Below are 16308 nucleotides of genomic sequence, written 5' to 3' on the forward strand. Positions count from 1 at the left end.
TGGTCTCTTGGAGCAGCAGGAAGCAAAATTTAGTAGCATTGAGCTCAGCAAAAGTTGAATATATGGCAGCCAACATAGCTACGTGCGAAGCTATATGCCTTAGGAAGTGGCTCGTGAGATTGTTCAGAAAGAAGATGGGAGCGACCAGTGTTTAATGTGATAATCAAAGTTGCATAAAAATCTCTGAGAATCCATTATTTCATGATAGGTCGAAGCACATTGATATCATATGCCATTTCATCAGAGACTGTGTTCAACATGGCGCAGTCCAGCTATAGTATGTTCCCACGGGAGATCAGGTAGCAAACATACTCACGAATGCTCTAGGAAGAGCAAAGTTCATCCAATTCATGGCACAGATGGGTATGGTGGAGAACTCATTTCAGTAGCAGAAACGGGTGGATTCTCAGTTGCAGCAACAGCAGACAAGAGGGAGTTGCAGTGCAGAAGCAGTGTTGGCAACAGTTCAACAGGGCCAAAAACATTATAGATGCAATGTATATCAGAGTTGCGCGGTAATTGGTGGGCAGCAGCAACCAAACATTAACAGTGTGACAGGAGACGATGCAAAGACAGGGTGTTGCTTTAGTGGGTTGCAGCGCTAGAACACTTTCCTTGCTAAAAGGGAGTGTTAGTTTTTTTGAAGCATCGGATGTGTTCTAGCCATGAAATTTGGTGGAGAAACTAGAATACATGTATTCTCCAAAACCCAAAAATGGTTTCTAGAAATTCCACCTAGAGACGACTCAATTAAAATAATTAATCATTTTTTAATGGTTCCTAAGTCTAAACTTGGGGAATATGATTAAATAAAAGGTATTATTTAAGTCATGGTGAGAACCTTCTAGAAAAACACATGGATCGAGTTCTGGTTAATCTTAGCCATCAATTACGTTTTATCTTGGTTGTTAATGTCTCAACGAGAGATCATAAGAAGAAACTCGATGGGACTTGGAGAACACACACCAACAGCGACTCAGTTGTCCAAGCAGATCGTTTTTCTTAGTGGCTAAAGCTCAGCAGAGGAGATAGAGCTAGAGCGCAAGTTGCAAGGGAGAGAGAGGGTATCAGCAGTGATTCAGTTAGTGCGGAACGAGTTCCAGGAGAGACAGTGTGAGGAGAGATGCAGTCCACTAGAGCTCGGCGTAGAGGGTGACGCAAAGACACCAACATATGGAAAGATGGCTCATTTCGGGGTCAGGGAGTCACTGTGGAGAGTGAAAAATCTATCACCAAATTTCTCTCAATATTTTTCCTCTGTTCTGTTGTCTGAATTCTTGTACTTGAATTTCCACTGAAGAATTAATAAAGAAACCCTCATCTGGTGCACCGGTTTTCCCACATTGGGCTATTCCGGGGACAATTGTCCAAAAATAACTGTTAATATTTTTGTGTGCTATAATTTCTCTAATTTTCCAGCATTTATTTTTCCGCAGTATTTGTTTTGTGAAGGCTGCAGCGTATATGTTTCAATATTTGTCGTAGGAAACTACGAATAGTTTGTTTAATTAATTTAACAAATAGAAGAAATATTATCAGTTGCTGCAGTAGGATTTCGGGTTTCAGAATTTTCACAGCTCCTAGTTGGATTTGCAACGGTAGAAGTCTTAGACAAGAGTGGAAGCGACTAGTGCAAATATTCCAAATTCACTACTTGTCCAAATTAGTTCAAGGGATGATTTAGGAAGGGTTGTGTAATAGTCTCGCCTTTTTACCATAGTCTTGTATGTGTGATCATAACTATGAAAGACAACGCAGAAGCCACAGCTTACTGGGAAAAATCTTATAAACAATTTAAGTATTAAATAGTTTCTTGTAAATAATTAAACAATGAAATGTTGACCTGAAGGGAGGAAACGATAGATCCAAGTCTAAGGGAGAGTGCAAAAGTGGGGGACAACGCCCTCACCCTCGCAGATGGAGGATCTAGCATAACTAATCGAACCGCCACCTGAAAGATAGCCAGAGACGTGATTGGACAGGGGGACTACCCATAGTGTTTCTTTCTTTAGCGAGATGGACCTACGTCAGCCTCTAAGGCCCTGTGTCACCTCTGCTGGAGATTGATTTGCTTCTGAGGAGCTGGTCCAGCCCTCCCGACTCAGAAACGTCAACCTCCCAGCAAATCTTGAACTTTTCTGTGAAGGCTCTGCGTGGGGCCTTCCTGGCTCTGCGTCACCCTCTCTGGCCTCTACGCTGCCTCCTCTATGTGTCTCTCTGCTTCTCTGTTGAATATTCTTGGCTCCGGAGAAGATCCTCCAGCCAAAACTCCCTTTGCCCCTCTTTGTGTGATCTCTATAAAACATTGTTGCCTCTAGCTTCAGCAATTCGATCTGACTGATCAACTCATTGTGTGTCTTCCAAATGACCCTCAAGCCTCATTAAATAATTTGCTCGTTGGCATTCAACGGCCCTGATTAGAAGCTAATCAATAGCTAAGATCATTTCTGCTTGATCCTTGTCTTCTTCTAGAAGTTACACCCATAGTTAGATTAATACCCATTAATTACTTTAATTTCCTAAGTTTAGACTTAGGGTCCCATTAAAAATAATTAATTATTTTAATAACACTGCCTCTGGGTGGAATTTCCCAAAATGCTTTTTGAGTTCTTTGGAATACATGTGCCCAAACCTCCCTGCAAATTTGATTAGAGCACATCCAATGCTATCAGAAATCAACATCCGATGCATCAAAAGTTGGATTTTCAAGGCCAATATTAGATTCGCCATATAAAGGTTTTCATTCGCATAACAGGAGCATTGTAGAAACGTTGTCGAACCACTTGACGCAAGGAAAACTATTGTGGGGCCAAGGAGAAGTATGCTAACTCTTGCACCACCAACCTTAACAAGTTGCTCCCCTCCATTTCCTACTTCAAGTCACTAGGCACAACCACAGCCAAATATTGTTCATTTGGGGTAGCATCAGACGTGCTCTAGCCATGAAAGTTGGTGGAGAGGCTAAAGCACATGAGATCTCCAAGACCCAGAAATGGTTTGGGGAAATTCTCCCCGATGAAGGAGATATTAAAATAATTGATATCTTTAATGGGTTCTTAAGTCTAAACTTAAGAAAATAGAAATATTAATGGGTATTAATATAAAACTGGGTTAGAAGGTTCTAAAAGACATGGATCAAGTCAAATCTAATCTTAGTCGTTGATTAGGGATGTAATCTCGACCGTTGAAGACTCAACAAAAAAAATATAAGAGAAGGCTTGGGGGTCAGTTGGAGATACACCAGAGTGATCAGTCATTCAATTTTCTAGAGCGCGGTTTGCTAAGAGAAATTGAATCAGTGATCAGAGTTGCAGTGAGGGGTAGTGAGTACGAGGCAGAGAGGCAGAGATAGTGTCGGAAGACCAGCGCAGAAGCAGAGAGGCAAACGCAGAGCCAGAGGGAGCCACGCAGAGGCCAGCAGTGACTGTGCAGAGGCCAGAAGGGCCTGCATCATCCACGCAAAGGCTACAGGAGTGACGTAGAGAGCCAGAGAGGCTGCGCAGAGCCTCAGAGGGCTGACGCAGAGGGTTTCAAGCTGACGCAAAGGCCAGGAAGGTTGAGAGAAAGCTTCAAATTATGCTAGAGAGGGTTTCGTGGGGTAGACTTTCAAAATATCTGCTTCCGAAGAGAGGTGTTACTGTCATATTTTTTTATCTCTGTTGAGTGAGCCAATTTGACACCCAGTGTACTCGAGAAGTTGCTTAATAATAAAGCCCTCAAAGTTGTTGCATCGGTTTTCCCAAGTTGGGTTTTTCCGGGGACGATTGTCCAAAAATAACGGTGTCACTTGTGTGTTTGTCTATTTCTTTCAGTTGTTGATCTGTAGATGGTTGAGACTGTATTGTGTTTATTTCAGTGTTTATATGGTTAAATAACTTGTTAGTAATTAAACAAGTAGGCGAAATAAACCAGAGAATACAGATAAAATTTCTAACAGGTAATACTTAGAAATTTCAACATGGTATCAGAGCGTTGCAGATCACAGGAGAGTTGAAGGCGCTAGCTGAATCAGAGAATTTGCAGCAGAAACAGTTGTCCCAAGTGACAGAAGTTGTTCCTAGGCAAAAAGCAGCAAAGAAGGGTTGACGCAGAGGGACTACGTCATCAGTTCGAGCCAGAGAGAGGCCAGCGCAGAGGCAGAAGAAGGCAGAAGAGGCTCACGAAGAGCCACGCAGAGACCAAGAGGGTTGACGCAGTTGGCCAAGGGAGCAAATCAGCCTTCCCGGGATTGCGCAAAGCCTAGAGGCTCAGTCCTTCAGTTGTTGGGGCATAGGAAGTTGTGGGCAGATTGCGAGGAGTGAAGTTGGTGGGGTGTTGTTGCTGTCGAGATAGAACAGTACCTAACGGGGCAAAACCAAGGTAGAGGGAGTCGCTACCTAGGCGAATTTCTAGCCAAGAAATCTAGATCAATGTTGCAGGTGCATAGGAGATTAGAGAGGTGCGACTCGACGGTTGGCAGGCAGATTTCCAAGAGGGAAATCGAGACTCAGAGGGAGTCTAGCAGAGAACTTCCAGGAGGGAAGTAGCGACTCAGAGGGAGTCGAAGAGAGAACTTCCAGGAGGGAAGTAGAGACTCAGAGGAGTCAAAAAGAAGAGCAGAGAGATGGCCATGAATGGACTGAGGGATCAAGACAGGCTGGACGGGGCGTCCAACTTTGTCATCTGGAAGGCCAGGATCTTGTCTGTTCTAGATAGACATCGCATCAAGGCCTTCGCCTTGAGAACCGTGGCTATCCCAGTCAACCCAACTGACAATGAAAGGTATGAGGATGCAATGGCCAAGGCGAAATGCATAATCCTTGATGGAGTCAAGGATCATGTGGTCCAGCATATTGCCGAGAAGGAGACGACAAAGGAAATGTGGGATACCTTGAAGACATTGTATCAAGGCACTTCCGTGCAGAGGAAGATGCTATTGGAGAATTGACTGCAGTCATACCAGATGCAAAAGGGGGAGCAGGTAGATCACTTCCTCAGTAGGTTGCAGGAGATCCGGGACCAACTGACTTCCATAGGAGCCACGTCGGATCAAGAGTTGATGGTGAGGACCACCCTAAACGCAATCTCCGAGGAGTGGGAAACATTCGTCCAGAGCATTCTAGACAGAGCGAGTCTTCCAGATTGGGTAGAATTGTGGGCAGCTCTTAGCCAAGAAGAGATCAAACAGCTAACCAAGACGAGAAGTAGCAGCAAAGGAACCCGGGTCAAGAAAGAAGAGGAAGAGGATGCAACTCTGGCATTTACGGGGAAGCAGGAGAAGACGAAGAAAACGGACCTCTCCAAGATAAAGTGCTTCAACTATGGGGAACTGGGGCATTATGCGAACTAGTGTCCGAGGAAGAAGAATAAGGGAAAGGCGTCTGACTCCAAGGCAGTGAAGGTGGAAAAGGAGGTAGAGGAGGATGACGATTGTGCCATGAGTGCTCATGTACCTCTAGAGAAGAGGTGGGGAGACACTGAGTTGTAGTCAGGAGGACTACAGGGGATGAGGGGCAAGATCCTTGAGGTACCCAAACTCTTGGATCATACTTGGCTACGGGAGCCCCGAAGTAACAGAAGCAGGATGGCGAATGTCGGTAGAAGCGGATGCAGATTTAGCAGCAGAGAGCATAGTTTTAAAACTCCGACTCCGACTCCGACTCGGCCGAGGATCGACTCCGACTCCGAAACGGTAATGACTCGGCCGACTCGATTTCAGTGACTCGGTCATTGTAAAAAATAAATTAAATATTTATTTTTTCTATAAAAAAACACAATTTTAAAGATTTTAAACATAATTTTAAAGATTTTCATTCATGTTTCCAAACACACAACATTATAATATAGATGGAAAACAACATATGATCAAAGTAGGCTCATGAACCAATCCATTATATCAAAATGGTACCCAATGGCAATACATAGTCAACAGTCATACATGATCAAAGACTCAAAACAAAAAACACATAACCAAGGAGGCTAGAAATGGCCTCTACAACAAAAGTAAACTGTGACCAGACTCCAGTACTAGTACTACAGCAACTGGCTAGTAGCTACTGCTAGAGGAGCCAAGATCATGTCGATCAATCTCTGGATCATCATCAGAGTCAGATAGGGGGCCCCATGGCTCCTCATCATCATCATCATCTCCAATTGCAGCTGTAGAAGTGGTACCACTAGCAAGCTGTGCAACTGTAGCAGATGCAAGCTGAGATAAAGTAGATATGCGGTTGCGCTTCTATCATGGCTGAGCAGAGGAAGCACCTACAACTGGAGTCCTTGCTGGCTGTGAGACTGAGGCTGGTGGATTGGGATCTGCATTCAACTGAACAACATGTTCAAGTTCAACTGGCGTCTCGATATCTAAATCCAAATCAAGATCCTCATCAGGATCAAACTCTGCTGGACGACTCTCCACTACCCAATCTGATGTTGGATCAATGTCTTCCAACACAATGGGATCTGAATCAAGTCTTTTGTTCAACAAATGGTTTCGTCTGAACCGGAGGTTGTATTGGACATAAACTAGATCATTTAACCGTTTTTGATCCAAACGGTTTCTCTTCTTTGTGTTACTTGGGAGCAGGAGCAAAAACGGGAGCGGGAGCAACATTTTTAGAAGCTCCTGGTCTGGGAGCGAATCCCAGAGGAGTTCGACAACCAATGTCACTAACATCAAGGTACATAGAGGGATTGGTGCTCTTGATTAAATACGAGTTCCATACCCTAATACATGACAAAATTCAATGGAAACATTGCAATCCTCCAATCCTAAAATCCTGAAAAACTGATAAGTCTGCTGGATTTTGAATGAAATCTAAAATTCTACTTTCTCCATATGAAAGCCAATGAGGCCAAAACCAATCTCAAACATCCTGAGTCATTTCATGGTAATGTTAAAAATTTAAGTAAAAGGATGAAAATGAAGATTAAGGAGAATGTCACTTTTACTTTAAGAATTTAACATTACCATGAAATTTGAATAGCATATCAATAGTAGAGAGCATTTGAGTGTGTTAAATAGGGTTTGGGAGGGGGAAATGGACCCCAAATAACATTTAGCTAATTCATAAAACACCTTGAAGTCCAAACCAGTCAGCAAACCCCTTAAAATTTCATTAAAACAATGTTAAATCGCTATTTTAGTGGGTTACGGGCCGCCGTTTGTGACTCGGCCGAGTCAGTACGGGAAACGGCCAAGTTGGCCGAGTCATGGCTGACTCAGCCAATTGAGCCGTTTTTTGTATCGAGTCACTCCAGAGGGCAATGGAACGGACCAACTCGGCCGTTTCCGTTTCGAGACGGTCGTTTTTAAAACTATGGCAGAGAGTGCTAGAGTGAAGTAGTCCCATGCAGCGCAAAAAGGGTTGCAGCAATGCGAGAGGCACAGAGGAGGTGGCAGCAATGCAGTATGGCACAGAGAGGTTTGCAACGGTGCGAGAGGCACAGAGTTGTTGCAGCAGCGCAAAGGTAGCAAAGGGAGCACAGGATAGCGGCAGACAGAGCTTCAACATCGGGAGAGCTTCTAGCCTAACAAGGATGTCAGTGGTTGGGTGGATCAATTACTTACTTCTCAATAACTGAGTTGCAGTGCAGTAGCAATAGCAGTAACACGATGCAGCATGATGAGAGAGAGTTGCAGTGCATATGCAGTGTTGGAAGAAAGGACCAGCAGCAGTCCGGATGCAGAGGGAGTTGTCATAGGGATGTAGTAGTGGCAATGGCAAAGCCATGGGCAGCAATACAAGATGCAGCAATGCAGGGTATGTTGGGCGGGGAGGCCTAGAATCAGCACAGGTATGGGTGCCTTATAATTAGGGTGATGCTCAGTGTGGAGTATTACTAGAGCACAATCCTCGCTAAGAGGGAGTGTTGATTTGGGGTAGCATCGGATGTGCTCTAGCCATGAAAATTGGTGGAGAGGCTAAAGCACATGAGATCTCCAATACCCAGAAATGGTTTGGGGAAATTCTGCCCAGTGAAGGAGATATTAAAATAATTAATATCTTTAATGGGTTCTTAAGTCTAAACTTAGGAAAATAAAAATATTAATGGGTATTAATGTAAAACTGGGTTAGAAGGTTCTAAAGGACATGGATCAAGTCCAAACTAATCTTAGTTGTTGATTAGGGATGTAATCTCGACCGTTGAAGACTCAACAAAAAAAAGTATAAGAGAAGGCTTGAGGGTTAGTTGGAGATACACCAAAGTGATCAGTCATTCGATTTTCTAGAGCAGGGTTTGCTAAGAGAAATTGAATCAATGATCAAAGTTGCAGCGAGGGGCAGTGAGTACGAGGCAGAGAGGCAGAGATAGTGCCGGAAGACCAGCGCAGAAACAAAGAGGCAGACGGAGCCACGCAGAGGCTAGCAGTGACTGCGCAGAGGCCAGAAGGGCCTGCGTCATCCACGTTGCGCATAGCCTTAAAGGGTTGACGCAAAGGGTTTCAGGCTGCCGCAGAGCTTCAGAGTGTGCTGGAGAGGGTTTCGTGGAGCAAACTTTCAGAATATCTGCTTCCGAAGAGAGGTATTACTGCCAGATTTTTTATCTTTGTCGAGTGAGCCAGTTTAGCACCCAGTGTACTCAAGAGAAGTTGCTTAATAATAAAACCCTCAGAACTGTTGCACCGGTTTTCCCAAGTTGAGTTTTTCCAGGGACTATTGTCCAAAAATAACGGTGTCACTTGTGTGTTTGTCTATTTCTTTCAGTTGTTGATTTGTAGATGGTTGAGAATGTATTGTGTTTATTTCAGTGTTTATATGGTTAAATAACTTGTTAGTAATTAAACAAGTGGGCGAAATAAACCAGAGAATACAGATAAAATTTCTAATAGGTAATACTTAGAAATTTCAACAAATATGAGATGCTATCCACGTTGAGGAAGTCCTTGATTCGTACTCCTACTTTGTTCATCAACGCGCCCATAAACATCCCCCTGGATCCTATCCCATGAACTATTGGTTCAACAATGAATGTAAATCCCTTAACAAGCAACTTCCTCTCACCCTCACGCATGACCCATCTTCTTCCCCTTGCCTCCACAAAAGCTACCATTAACTCTGTTGTTGTAAAAAGCAAACTTTTCTCTACCAGAGGAGAGAAATTTGTGAGGACCTTTGCCACTCTTCAAAAGCATTCTAGCATTTCTTATTCCTAGACACCATGTCATCCCACTTGACCTTGATCCTTGCTATATATATAAGAAACTTTGCATATTTGTGTATGGTTTGGATTCATAGGGATGCACACAAATATACATGTTTTTTTTTTCAAAATTTCTAACAGATAATACTTAGAAATTTCAACAAATATGAGATGCTATCCACGTTGCCCCTACTTTGTTCGTCAACGCGCCCATAAACATCCCCCTGGATCCTATCCCATGAACTATTGGTTCAACAATGAATGTAAATCCCTTCACAAGCAACTTCCTCTCACCCTCACGCATGACCCATCTTCTTCCCCTTGCCTCCACAAAAGCTACCATTAACTCTGTTGTTGTAAAAAGCAAACTTTTCTCTACCAGAGGAGAGAAATTTGTGAGGACCTTTGCCACTCTTCAAAAGCATTCTAGCATTTCTTATTCCTAGACACCATGCCATCCCACTTGACCTTGATCCTTGCTATATATATAAGAAACTTTGCATATTTGTGTATGGTTTGGATTCATAGGGATGCACACAAATATACATGTTTTTTTTTTCAAAATTTGTATATTTATGGATCCTTCGGTCAACTGAATTTTTGGTCCAGATTTTTTACAGTTTTGGTCCAAATCACCTTTTTGGGTTCTACTGGTTCGATGAAGGTCCAATTTTGATAACATTGGATTTAAGTGAATTATTTTTATTTCTTTCTCTAATTTTCCAAACAATGAGAAGGGTTTGAGAAAAGGGGGACATCAAAGTCCAATACCAGCCTTAGGGCCTTCTTCCTCTAGAGGAAGCCATTACCTTTGCCCGTAAAAGGGGCGGAGGAGATCACTAGTTTATGTATCTAATTTCATTGTAGAAGACTCGTGATGATGAGATACATTTATTATATACTCATGATGATGAGAAGCATTTATTATATCTTATGTGGAAATTTAGAGGTTGAGTCAAGACTGAGGATTTAGGGCATGATCTATTGTTGATGTGTGATATAGCACTAGACGTCTTATATAAATGTTTAATTTTCATATTTATGTGGCAATGAATTTATTTGATGTTGTGTATGTTTTAGGTGCTTAAAAAAATTGTGTTTTTTAATTTGCCGATATTTGTCGATTTATACCGATATTTTCTAGATCTTTAGGATTTTTTAATTTTTTAGACCTTTGCCAATTTTATCTCAATGTAAATTTCAGCAACATTGATAAAAAGTACAAAGGTGAGGAAACAGTAGAAGTGTTAAAGTAGCTCTAGGAGAACTGCATAAGAAATAAGAGTACATGGTGAGTGATAATAATAGTAAACGATAATAATAATCCAATTTTAAGGTCACGGCCAAGCCAGACACCAAATTGATGCATGAAACCCTCTTGTTTGTGGGACAAGGGACCTGGCTCTGCACAATGATTTGACTAATAAAGTTTATGAAGGTGTACATACTCTACCCGACTTTGGATTTGAACCTATGACCTTTTACAAGGAAGCACATGTTCTTAACCATTAGGCCCACTCAAGCTGCATCATCAACCAGAACAACACCCAAATGAATAAAATAAGCAAGGGTCCTGTTGACCACTACTGGTCAACTACCCATGCAGTACACCTCCTTCCTGACTGGCAGAGAAGGGTAGCTCCTGAGCGACATGTCCGTGCCAGCCTACAGTCATCGACAGCTTGATCATTTTTGTTGTAAACCCAGTCTGCATGTTTGAAATGTAAATAATCTAAGCAGATCAGAGTCATGTATGTAAAGTTGCCTAGGTGGACCTAACTTTCTAATGACAATCTGCGTCCCGGGAGGTTTTTAGTCTCACCGATCCATGGATCGGCAGAGTTTTCCTTCAAACCCAACCCCAAAGCCGGGATGCATTTCGTCATTAGGACTTTAGGAGAACCCTAGCATGTTAATCTGCTAGATTATAGCTGTGTCGCAGAACTGGGTGGTCTATGAGGGTCTGTATTAAGTGGATTCATCCCTTTGAGATGTAAATTGTAAAAATTGTAAAAAAATCATGATGAAATGTGTCTTGAGGGTTGAAAATGTTGTAAATCCCCTCATGAGTCCTAAGTCCTAGGTCCTAGGTGCTAGGTGATGATTCCAACGGCTGGGTTTGATGATCCGTCTTAAAATAAATTTAAATTTTTTTTTTTTTTAATGAATAAAAATAATAAATTCATATATAAAAAATAAAAAATTAAAAAATAAAAAATAAAAAATAAAAATTAAAAAATTTGAAAAATAAAAAATAATAAAAAATAAAAAGCATAAAGCAAAAACCCTAAGCAATAAAATAATAATATTTTTTGTGGATCACCCAAAACTAGCCGTTGGGATCATTTCCTTTATGTAGGGTCTTAGGGTCATTTTTAGTGGATCTGATCTGTGAGTCAAAGATTGAAGAAGCTCTCTTGTAAATCTGTTTCTGGTTAATAAAGAAGACTTTGGGGTCCATATCTTGCTGGTGTTACTCTCTTGAAATGCTGTGAGATTGTTTTAATTTTCTGCATATGTTATTTTCAGCTGTTAATAATAGCTTCTGTAGAGTATTGTGGGTACAGGTATCTTGCTCACTTGCTAGGGTTTGGGTGCTGTTAGGGTTTCTGAAGTAATGGCAGGTATCTCCATTACTTCCTGAGATCTAGCAGCATTCTTGCCCTCTTTACTGATGGTTGTTTCTGAGCTGTGCAGAAAAACCCTTGCTGAAGAAGATTTGGTGGGCGTTAGGGGAAGTTCTCGGCTGAACCAGCCAACTCCCACAAGCATTTTCTGCTGAGCCCAGTGGATTTGATCCTGGGTCTATTATTCGGTTTTATTTTTCTGATCTGCATGAGAGAATTTCTGAAATTTTTTTTTTTTTTTACAGTGACAATCTGAAATTTCTTTTCTTTAAAATTTTCCTGTTCTTATTGTTAAATCTGGCTGTGAAGGGGCTAAATCTGTACATTAAATTAGCTGTCTTAGGGTTTCAATTTTTCTGTTCAGGGTTTCAAATTTTTGTTCAATTTTTCATTAGGGTTTTGTCTCCTTGTAATTGCAGGTGTAAGTTTTTTCCTTCAGGGGTTTACCAAATATCGATTTGTGAGGAGCTTCACTGTTTTCTGGGCAGTCTGCTTGCCTGTTCACGCAATTTATTATTACCCTGTGCTCGCTGCTTTTCAATACACGCTGCTCTTCAATACAGTCTCACTTCTATTTACCTCAACGGTCTGCCATTTTCCCACACTACTTCTGCACTGGAAATTGCAAACGATTTTCATCAGCCGGCAAAAAAAAAAATCATCCCGTCACCAAGCCGTCTCAAATCTGAGCAGCAAAAAAGACAAGAAAAAGATCGAAAGCCTGCATTACAAACTATCTTCGTCCACCATCGAGAAGGTTTCGATTTTCACTTCTATTTCTCTGATACGTGCGTGGGCATGACTGCGAGTTATCAACAGGCATCAGTTTCAGATTTGATTTCCAACTGCACCGTCCCCCTGTCAATACACCTGCAAATACACAAAGAAATCGAACGACATCAGCCAGGTCATGAATTTCACTTTTAACGCAGTCAATATTTCGAAGTTTCCTTGAAATCGAATCAATTTCTGGCTATACGCAGGCATATACGTTTCTCATTTTTTGCTGTAGCGTGGGTCATCAAGCCTCATCGAAATTTCTCTGCGTCCTTCAATTTCAGTCCCAGGTCTCTTCTAAACCCGTTGTTTGACTGTGATATTCCTATGCGTGGAGAGCCCATTTTGACTTACGTTTCGGTTAGGCTCTGCAAGTCGTAATTTGTGTTAGGTTAGCATAGAGTTGTGGTGTAGGGTTTCGATTACTGTTTAGCTTTCATTTTGTTTTGTTATTTGTAGCATAGTTTAGATTTCATATAATTAGATTTTAATTATTTTAGAATTCGATTTTAGTTTTACAGTTAGGTTTGAAATTTTGGTAGCATACATTATAACGTAGATTTTAATTTATTTTGTTTTTAGTTTAGTTTAAGGTTTTGTGTGGTTACGTAATTTGCCTTTTTTAGATTTTAATTTGATTTTTTTTTTTTAGGTTAGTTTAAATTTAAAATTTGTATAGTTTTGATTTATGATTTAAAATAGATTTTAATATTTAGGTTTTAGATTTGTGTTTTAGATTTTTTTTTGTTAAGGTTTTAGATTTTAATTCGTTTCATTTTTATATAGATTCAGAAAAAATCATTAAAAAAAAAAACAAAAAAAAAATTATAGTTTTGTTTTATATAGATTTTAATTTTTTTATTTAACTTTTAACTTTTGTTTTATTAAAAAAAAAAAAAAAAAAAATAAATAAATAAGATTTTTATTTTTTAGGGTTTGATGTATTTTAGATTTTAATTTTTCTTTTAAAAAAAAAAAAAAAATTGAAAAAAAAGTATAAAAATATTGCGGAAATTTTATTTTGCCAAGTTTCAGTGGTTTTTATGCTATATCTTTATGCTGAAGATCTAAATTTTTTTATCCGAGATGCGAACCTGATATCTGGTTAATGGTTTATGATTCGTGGTGTTTTAAAGCATTCATCTTTTCAAATTTTCAGTTGCCGGGTATCGTTTTGGTCATATGATTTAGCTGATGATAGATGGTTGCTATTCATGGTCCATGTTTCTATATCATTTAAAAAGTAATCATTTAAACATTAACTCCACAAGGCACTGGTCTGCTAAATTAACCAAATCATCGCGTGCTTTTTTACATCGTGTCTCGTGTCTCCCAACCAACTGGTCGACAGTTGGTCTCATCATATCAGAGGGTCTACCCCCCTTAGCTGCGGGAGACAGGCTTAAACGGAGAGACCGGGGATCAGAGTGACAGCCCCCGGTCTGAGCGTTGTCGTGTCAATCTGCGCGACAACAGGTCCAAAGGACAAGAAGGAAAAACCCCCAAACCAATAATGTTGTCAACCATTGGCTCTTCTAAGATCCAAGGGCAAACAAGAAGTACATGATAAGATTCATGCCATCTACTTGTTGTATGCTGTCACGCTGTGAAACCTTGCATTACCTAATTGGAGATTTTATCATGATAACTCTTTTGGATCAAACCATCTGGAGGGTTGAGGTAAGAAGTGACGCATTTGAAATTTGTAATGTGAGAATTTGTCTCTTAAGAGCTTTTCATCAATGGTGAAGCACCTCACAAAGAATTAACATTATGCATACAAGAACCAGCTGAACCTTTTTTGGTGATTGTCTAGGAAAATACTCAGAAAATTACAACAGATACCACTACAAACAAGAATACACATATTGCCACCCTAGGATGTGTTTACCATGTCACGGTAGGGAAGAACACCAACATTTTATGGTTGCAGTTGCAAATTATCCTTTTCCACAGAGTCTCATATTGTTGATAAATAATACTAAATCTAGTTTGCTCATCACATATGTAAGTTGGCTGCCACAAATGCAAGGTAGCTGCTACAAATGCAGGTTGCTTTTTCTAAATGCAGGTCAGCTGCCATAAATACTGTTGAAGTTGGGGGAAAGAAGAAAGAAATGTTTATAGCATCTTTGATTGACTAAAATAGGTCAATGGGACTAGAAAGCACAACTAGTCACAATAGCAATGTGGGAGTCCCAATGGCAATAACTCCTATATGAAGAAAGAAAAACAAATAAAATAGAAATTGGGAATACAAAGTGGTGAATTCAGAAGGTAAACGTTAAACAGGACTAACGATAAATGTGTCTCTATGAAAGAGGAGAAACAGACAAATAAGTCATAAATCTAAACCAGAAGCAGAAGTGGGCAGGTTATCTCTGTCATTATCAATCACAACAAATGTATCAGTGCACAGTCTAATAATATCCTCTGCAGAATGGTAGGCTAGATAATCCACTGGTAAATGGTCCTGAGTGCTACCAGCAGGACCTCCCCCAACATCCAAGGCTGAAGAGAGAAATAATGTTGCCACAGGAATTAAAAACTACAATTTTCCTCAAAAATGAAACTTATATTACATGGTTTTCCCTAGTCTGCAACATATTGTGTCATCAATTGCAGTTTTGTATGAATCTTATTCGTTCAATATGAATCCCATTTAAAATGTATTTCCTTGTAATAAAACACTGCAATTATTTTAAGCAGCATCGACCCTAAAAAGTGGGCCTTGAGTGTAGAGTAACAATAGCAGTACCTGCCAAACTATGGAACGGTGATGATAGCCAGCTTCCATAACATATTCTGCATAGATAAAATCCCAACTGGATATAACCAATAGCACAATCGTCAAAAGAAGAAAGAAACGGGGATATTTGTTACAGGCACAAGAAAAAATAGATGTAACAAAAAATTACAATCACAACATGAAGCCACGACTTTTAACTATAGGTCATGCAAGCATCAAAATATCAAAACAGTCTCTCCATAATTAAAATCCCAACCACATTAATCAAAAGAATCAAAAGCAAAAAGGAAGCAATGTGTTATAGCTACAACCAAAAAAAGCAATTGCAACATCACAAAAGCAAGACCATTAACTGTGTATCAGAAAACCATCAAAAAAGATGAAACCATATTTTAAATTGTTAACCAAATAGCATCCACGGGATTATTATCAGCGAAATAATATAATTTTATTAATATCCACAAATGATCAGGAAAAGGTTAACATGACAATAAAGTCCATTCAGTAGTCAATAGACTACAGGAGTGTCGTGAACACTCCCTACATGCCAAAATGTTAGCAAAAAGGTAGACACCACATAAAAGAGAGAGTGGCAAGATCTGGGTAAACCAGAGGAAGGAATCCCAATGAGGTGTGAGACCCTAACACAACATATGCATCATAAATGGAAATAAAAGTAGAAGCAAAAGACACAGAGAAGGTATCCCAGTCTCTCTCTATTACTGTTAAGGAACCAAAGAAAATCCCAATGACCTCAGGAGCTTAGTGAATTTTCTCTGCTAACACCAAAGGTCAAGGGAAAAAACCTCTTAATACAAATTAGGTGCTCAATTACTATTTATCTTATTCATTTCCCCAAATTAGGTTAACAGCTTTTTATTAACTGAATCATTTGCATCATTTTTCATCATTATTTAATCTTCATGCTTTCTATCCTCCTTGATGATGGGTTGTGGAATTACCCAAAAAATTAAAATTTTCAAACTACACACAATCCCACTCCAAAACACTATGGACAACTCTTAATAAAAG

The 16308-nt window shown here is 40.0% G+C and overlaps 1 protein-coding gene across 1 annotated transcript in view; it reads right to left on the reverse strand.

Annotated features, from left to right (window-relative positions):
• The window catches only part of LOC149200428 (L-arabinokinase-like), a 481920-nt gene that overhangs the window by 361339 nt on the left and 104273 nt on the right, over positions 1 to 16308 (reverse strand). The window contains exon 6 of the mRNA XM_089399573.1: positions 15286 to 15352. Within this exon, the coding sequence (XP_089255699.1) occupies positions 15286 to 15352 (67 nt within the window). The remainder of the gene's footprint in view (positions 1 to 15285; positions 15353 to 16308) is intronic.

This window comes from Pinus tabuliformis, chromosome 2_1 (genome assembly GCF_031772625.1).
Source record: "Pinus tabuliformis cultivar Carrire ecotype Pingquan chromosome 2_1, CPIR1, whole genome shotgun sequence".
NCBI lineage: Eukaryota > Viridiplantae > Streptophyta > Pinopsida > Pinales > Pinaceae > Pinus > Pinus tabuliformis.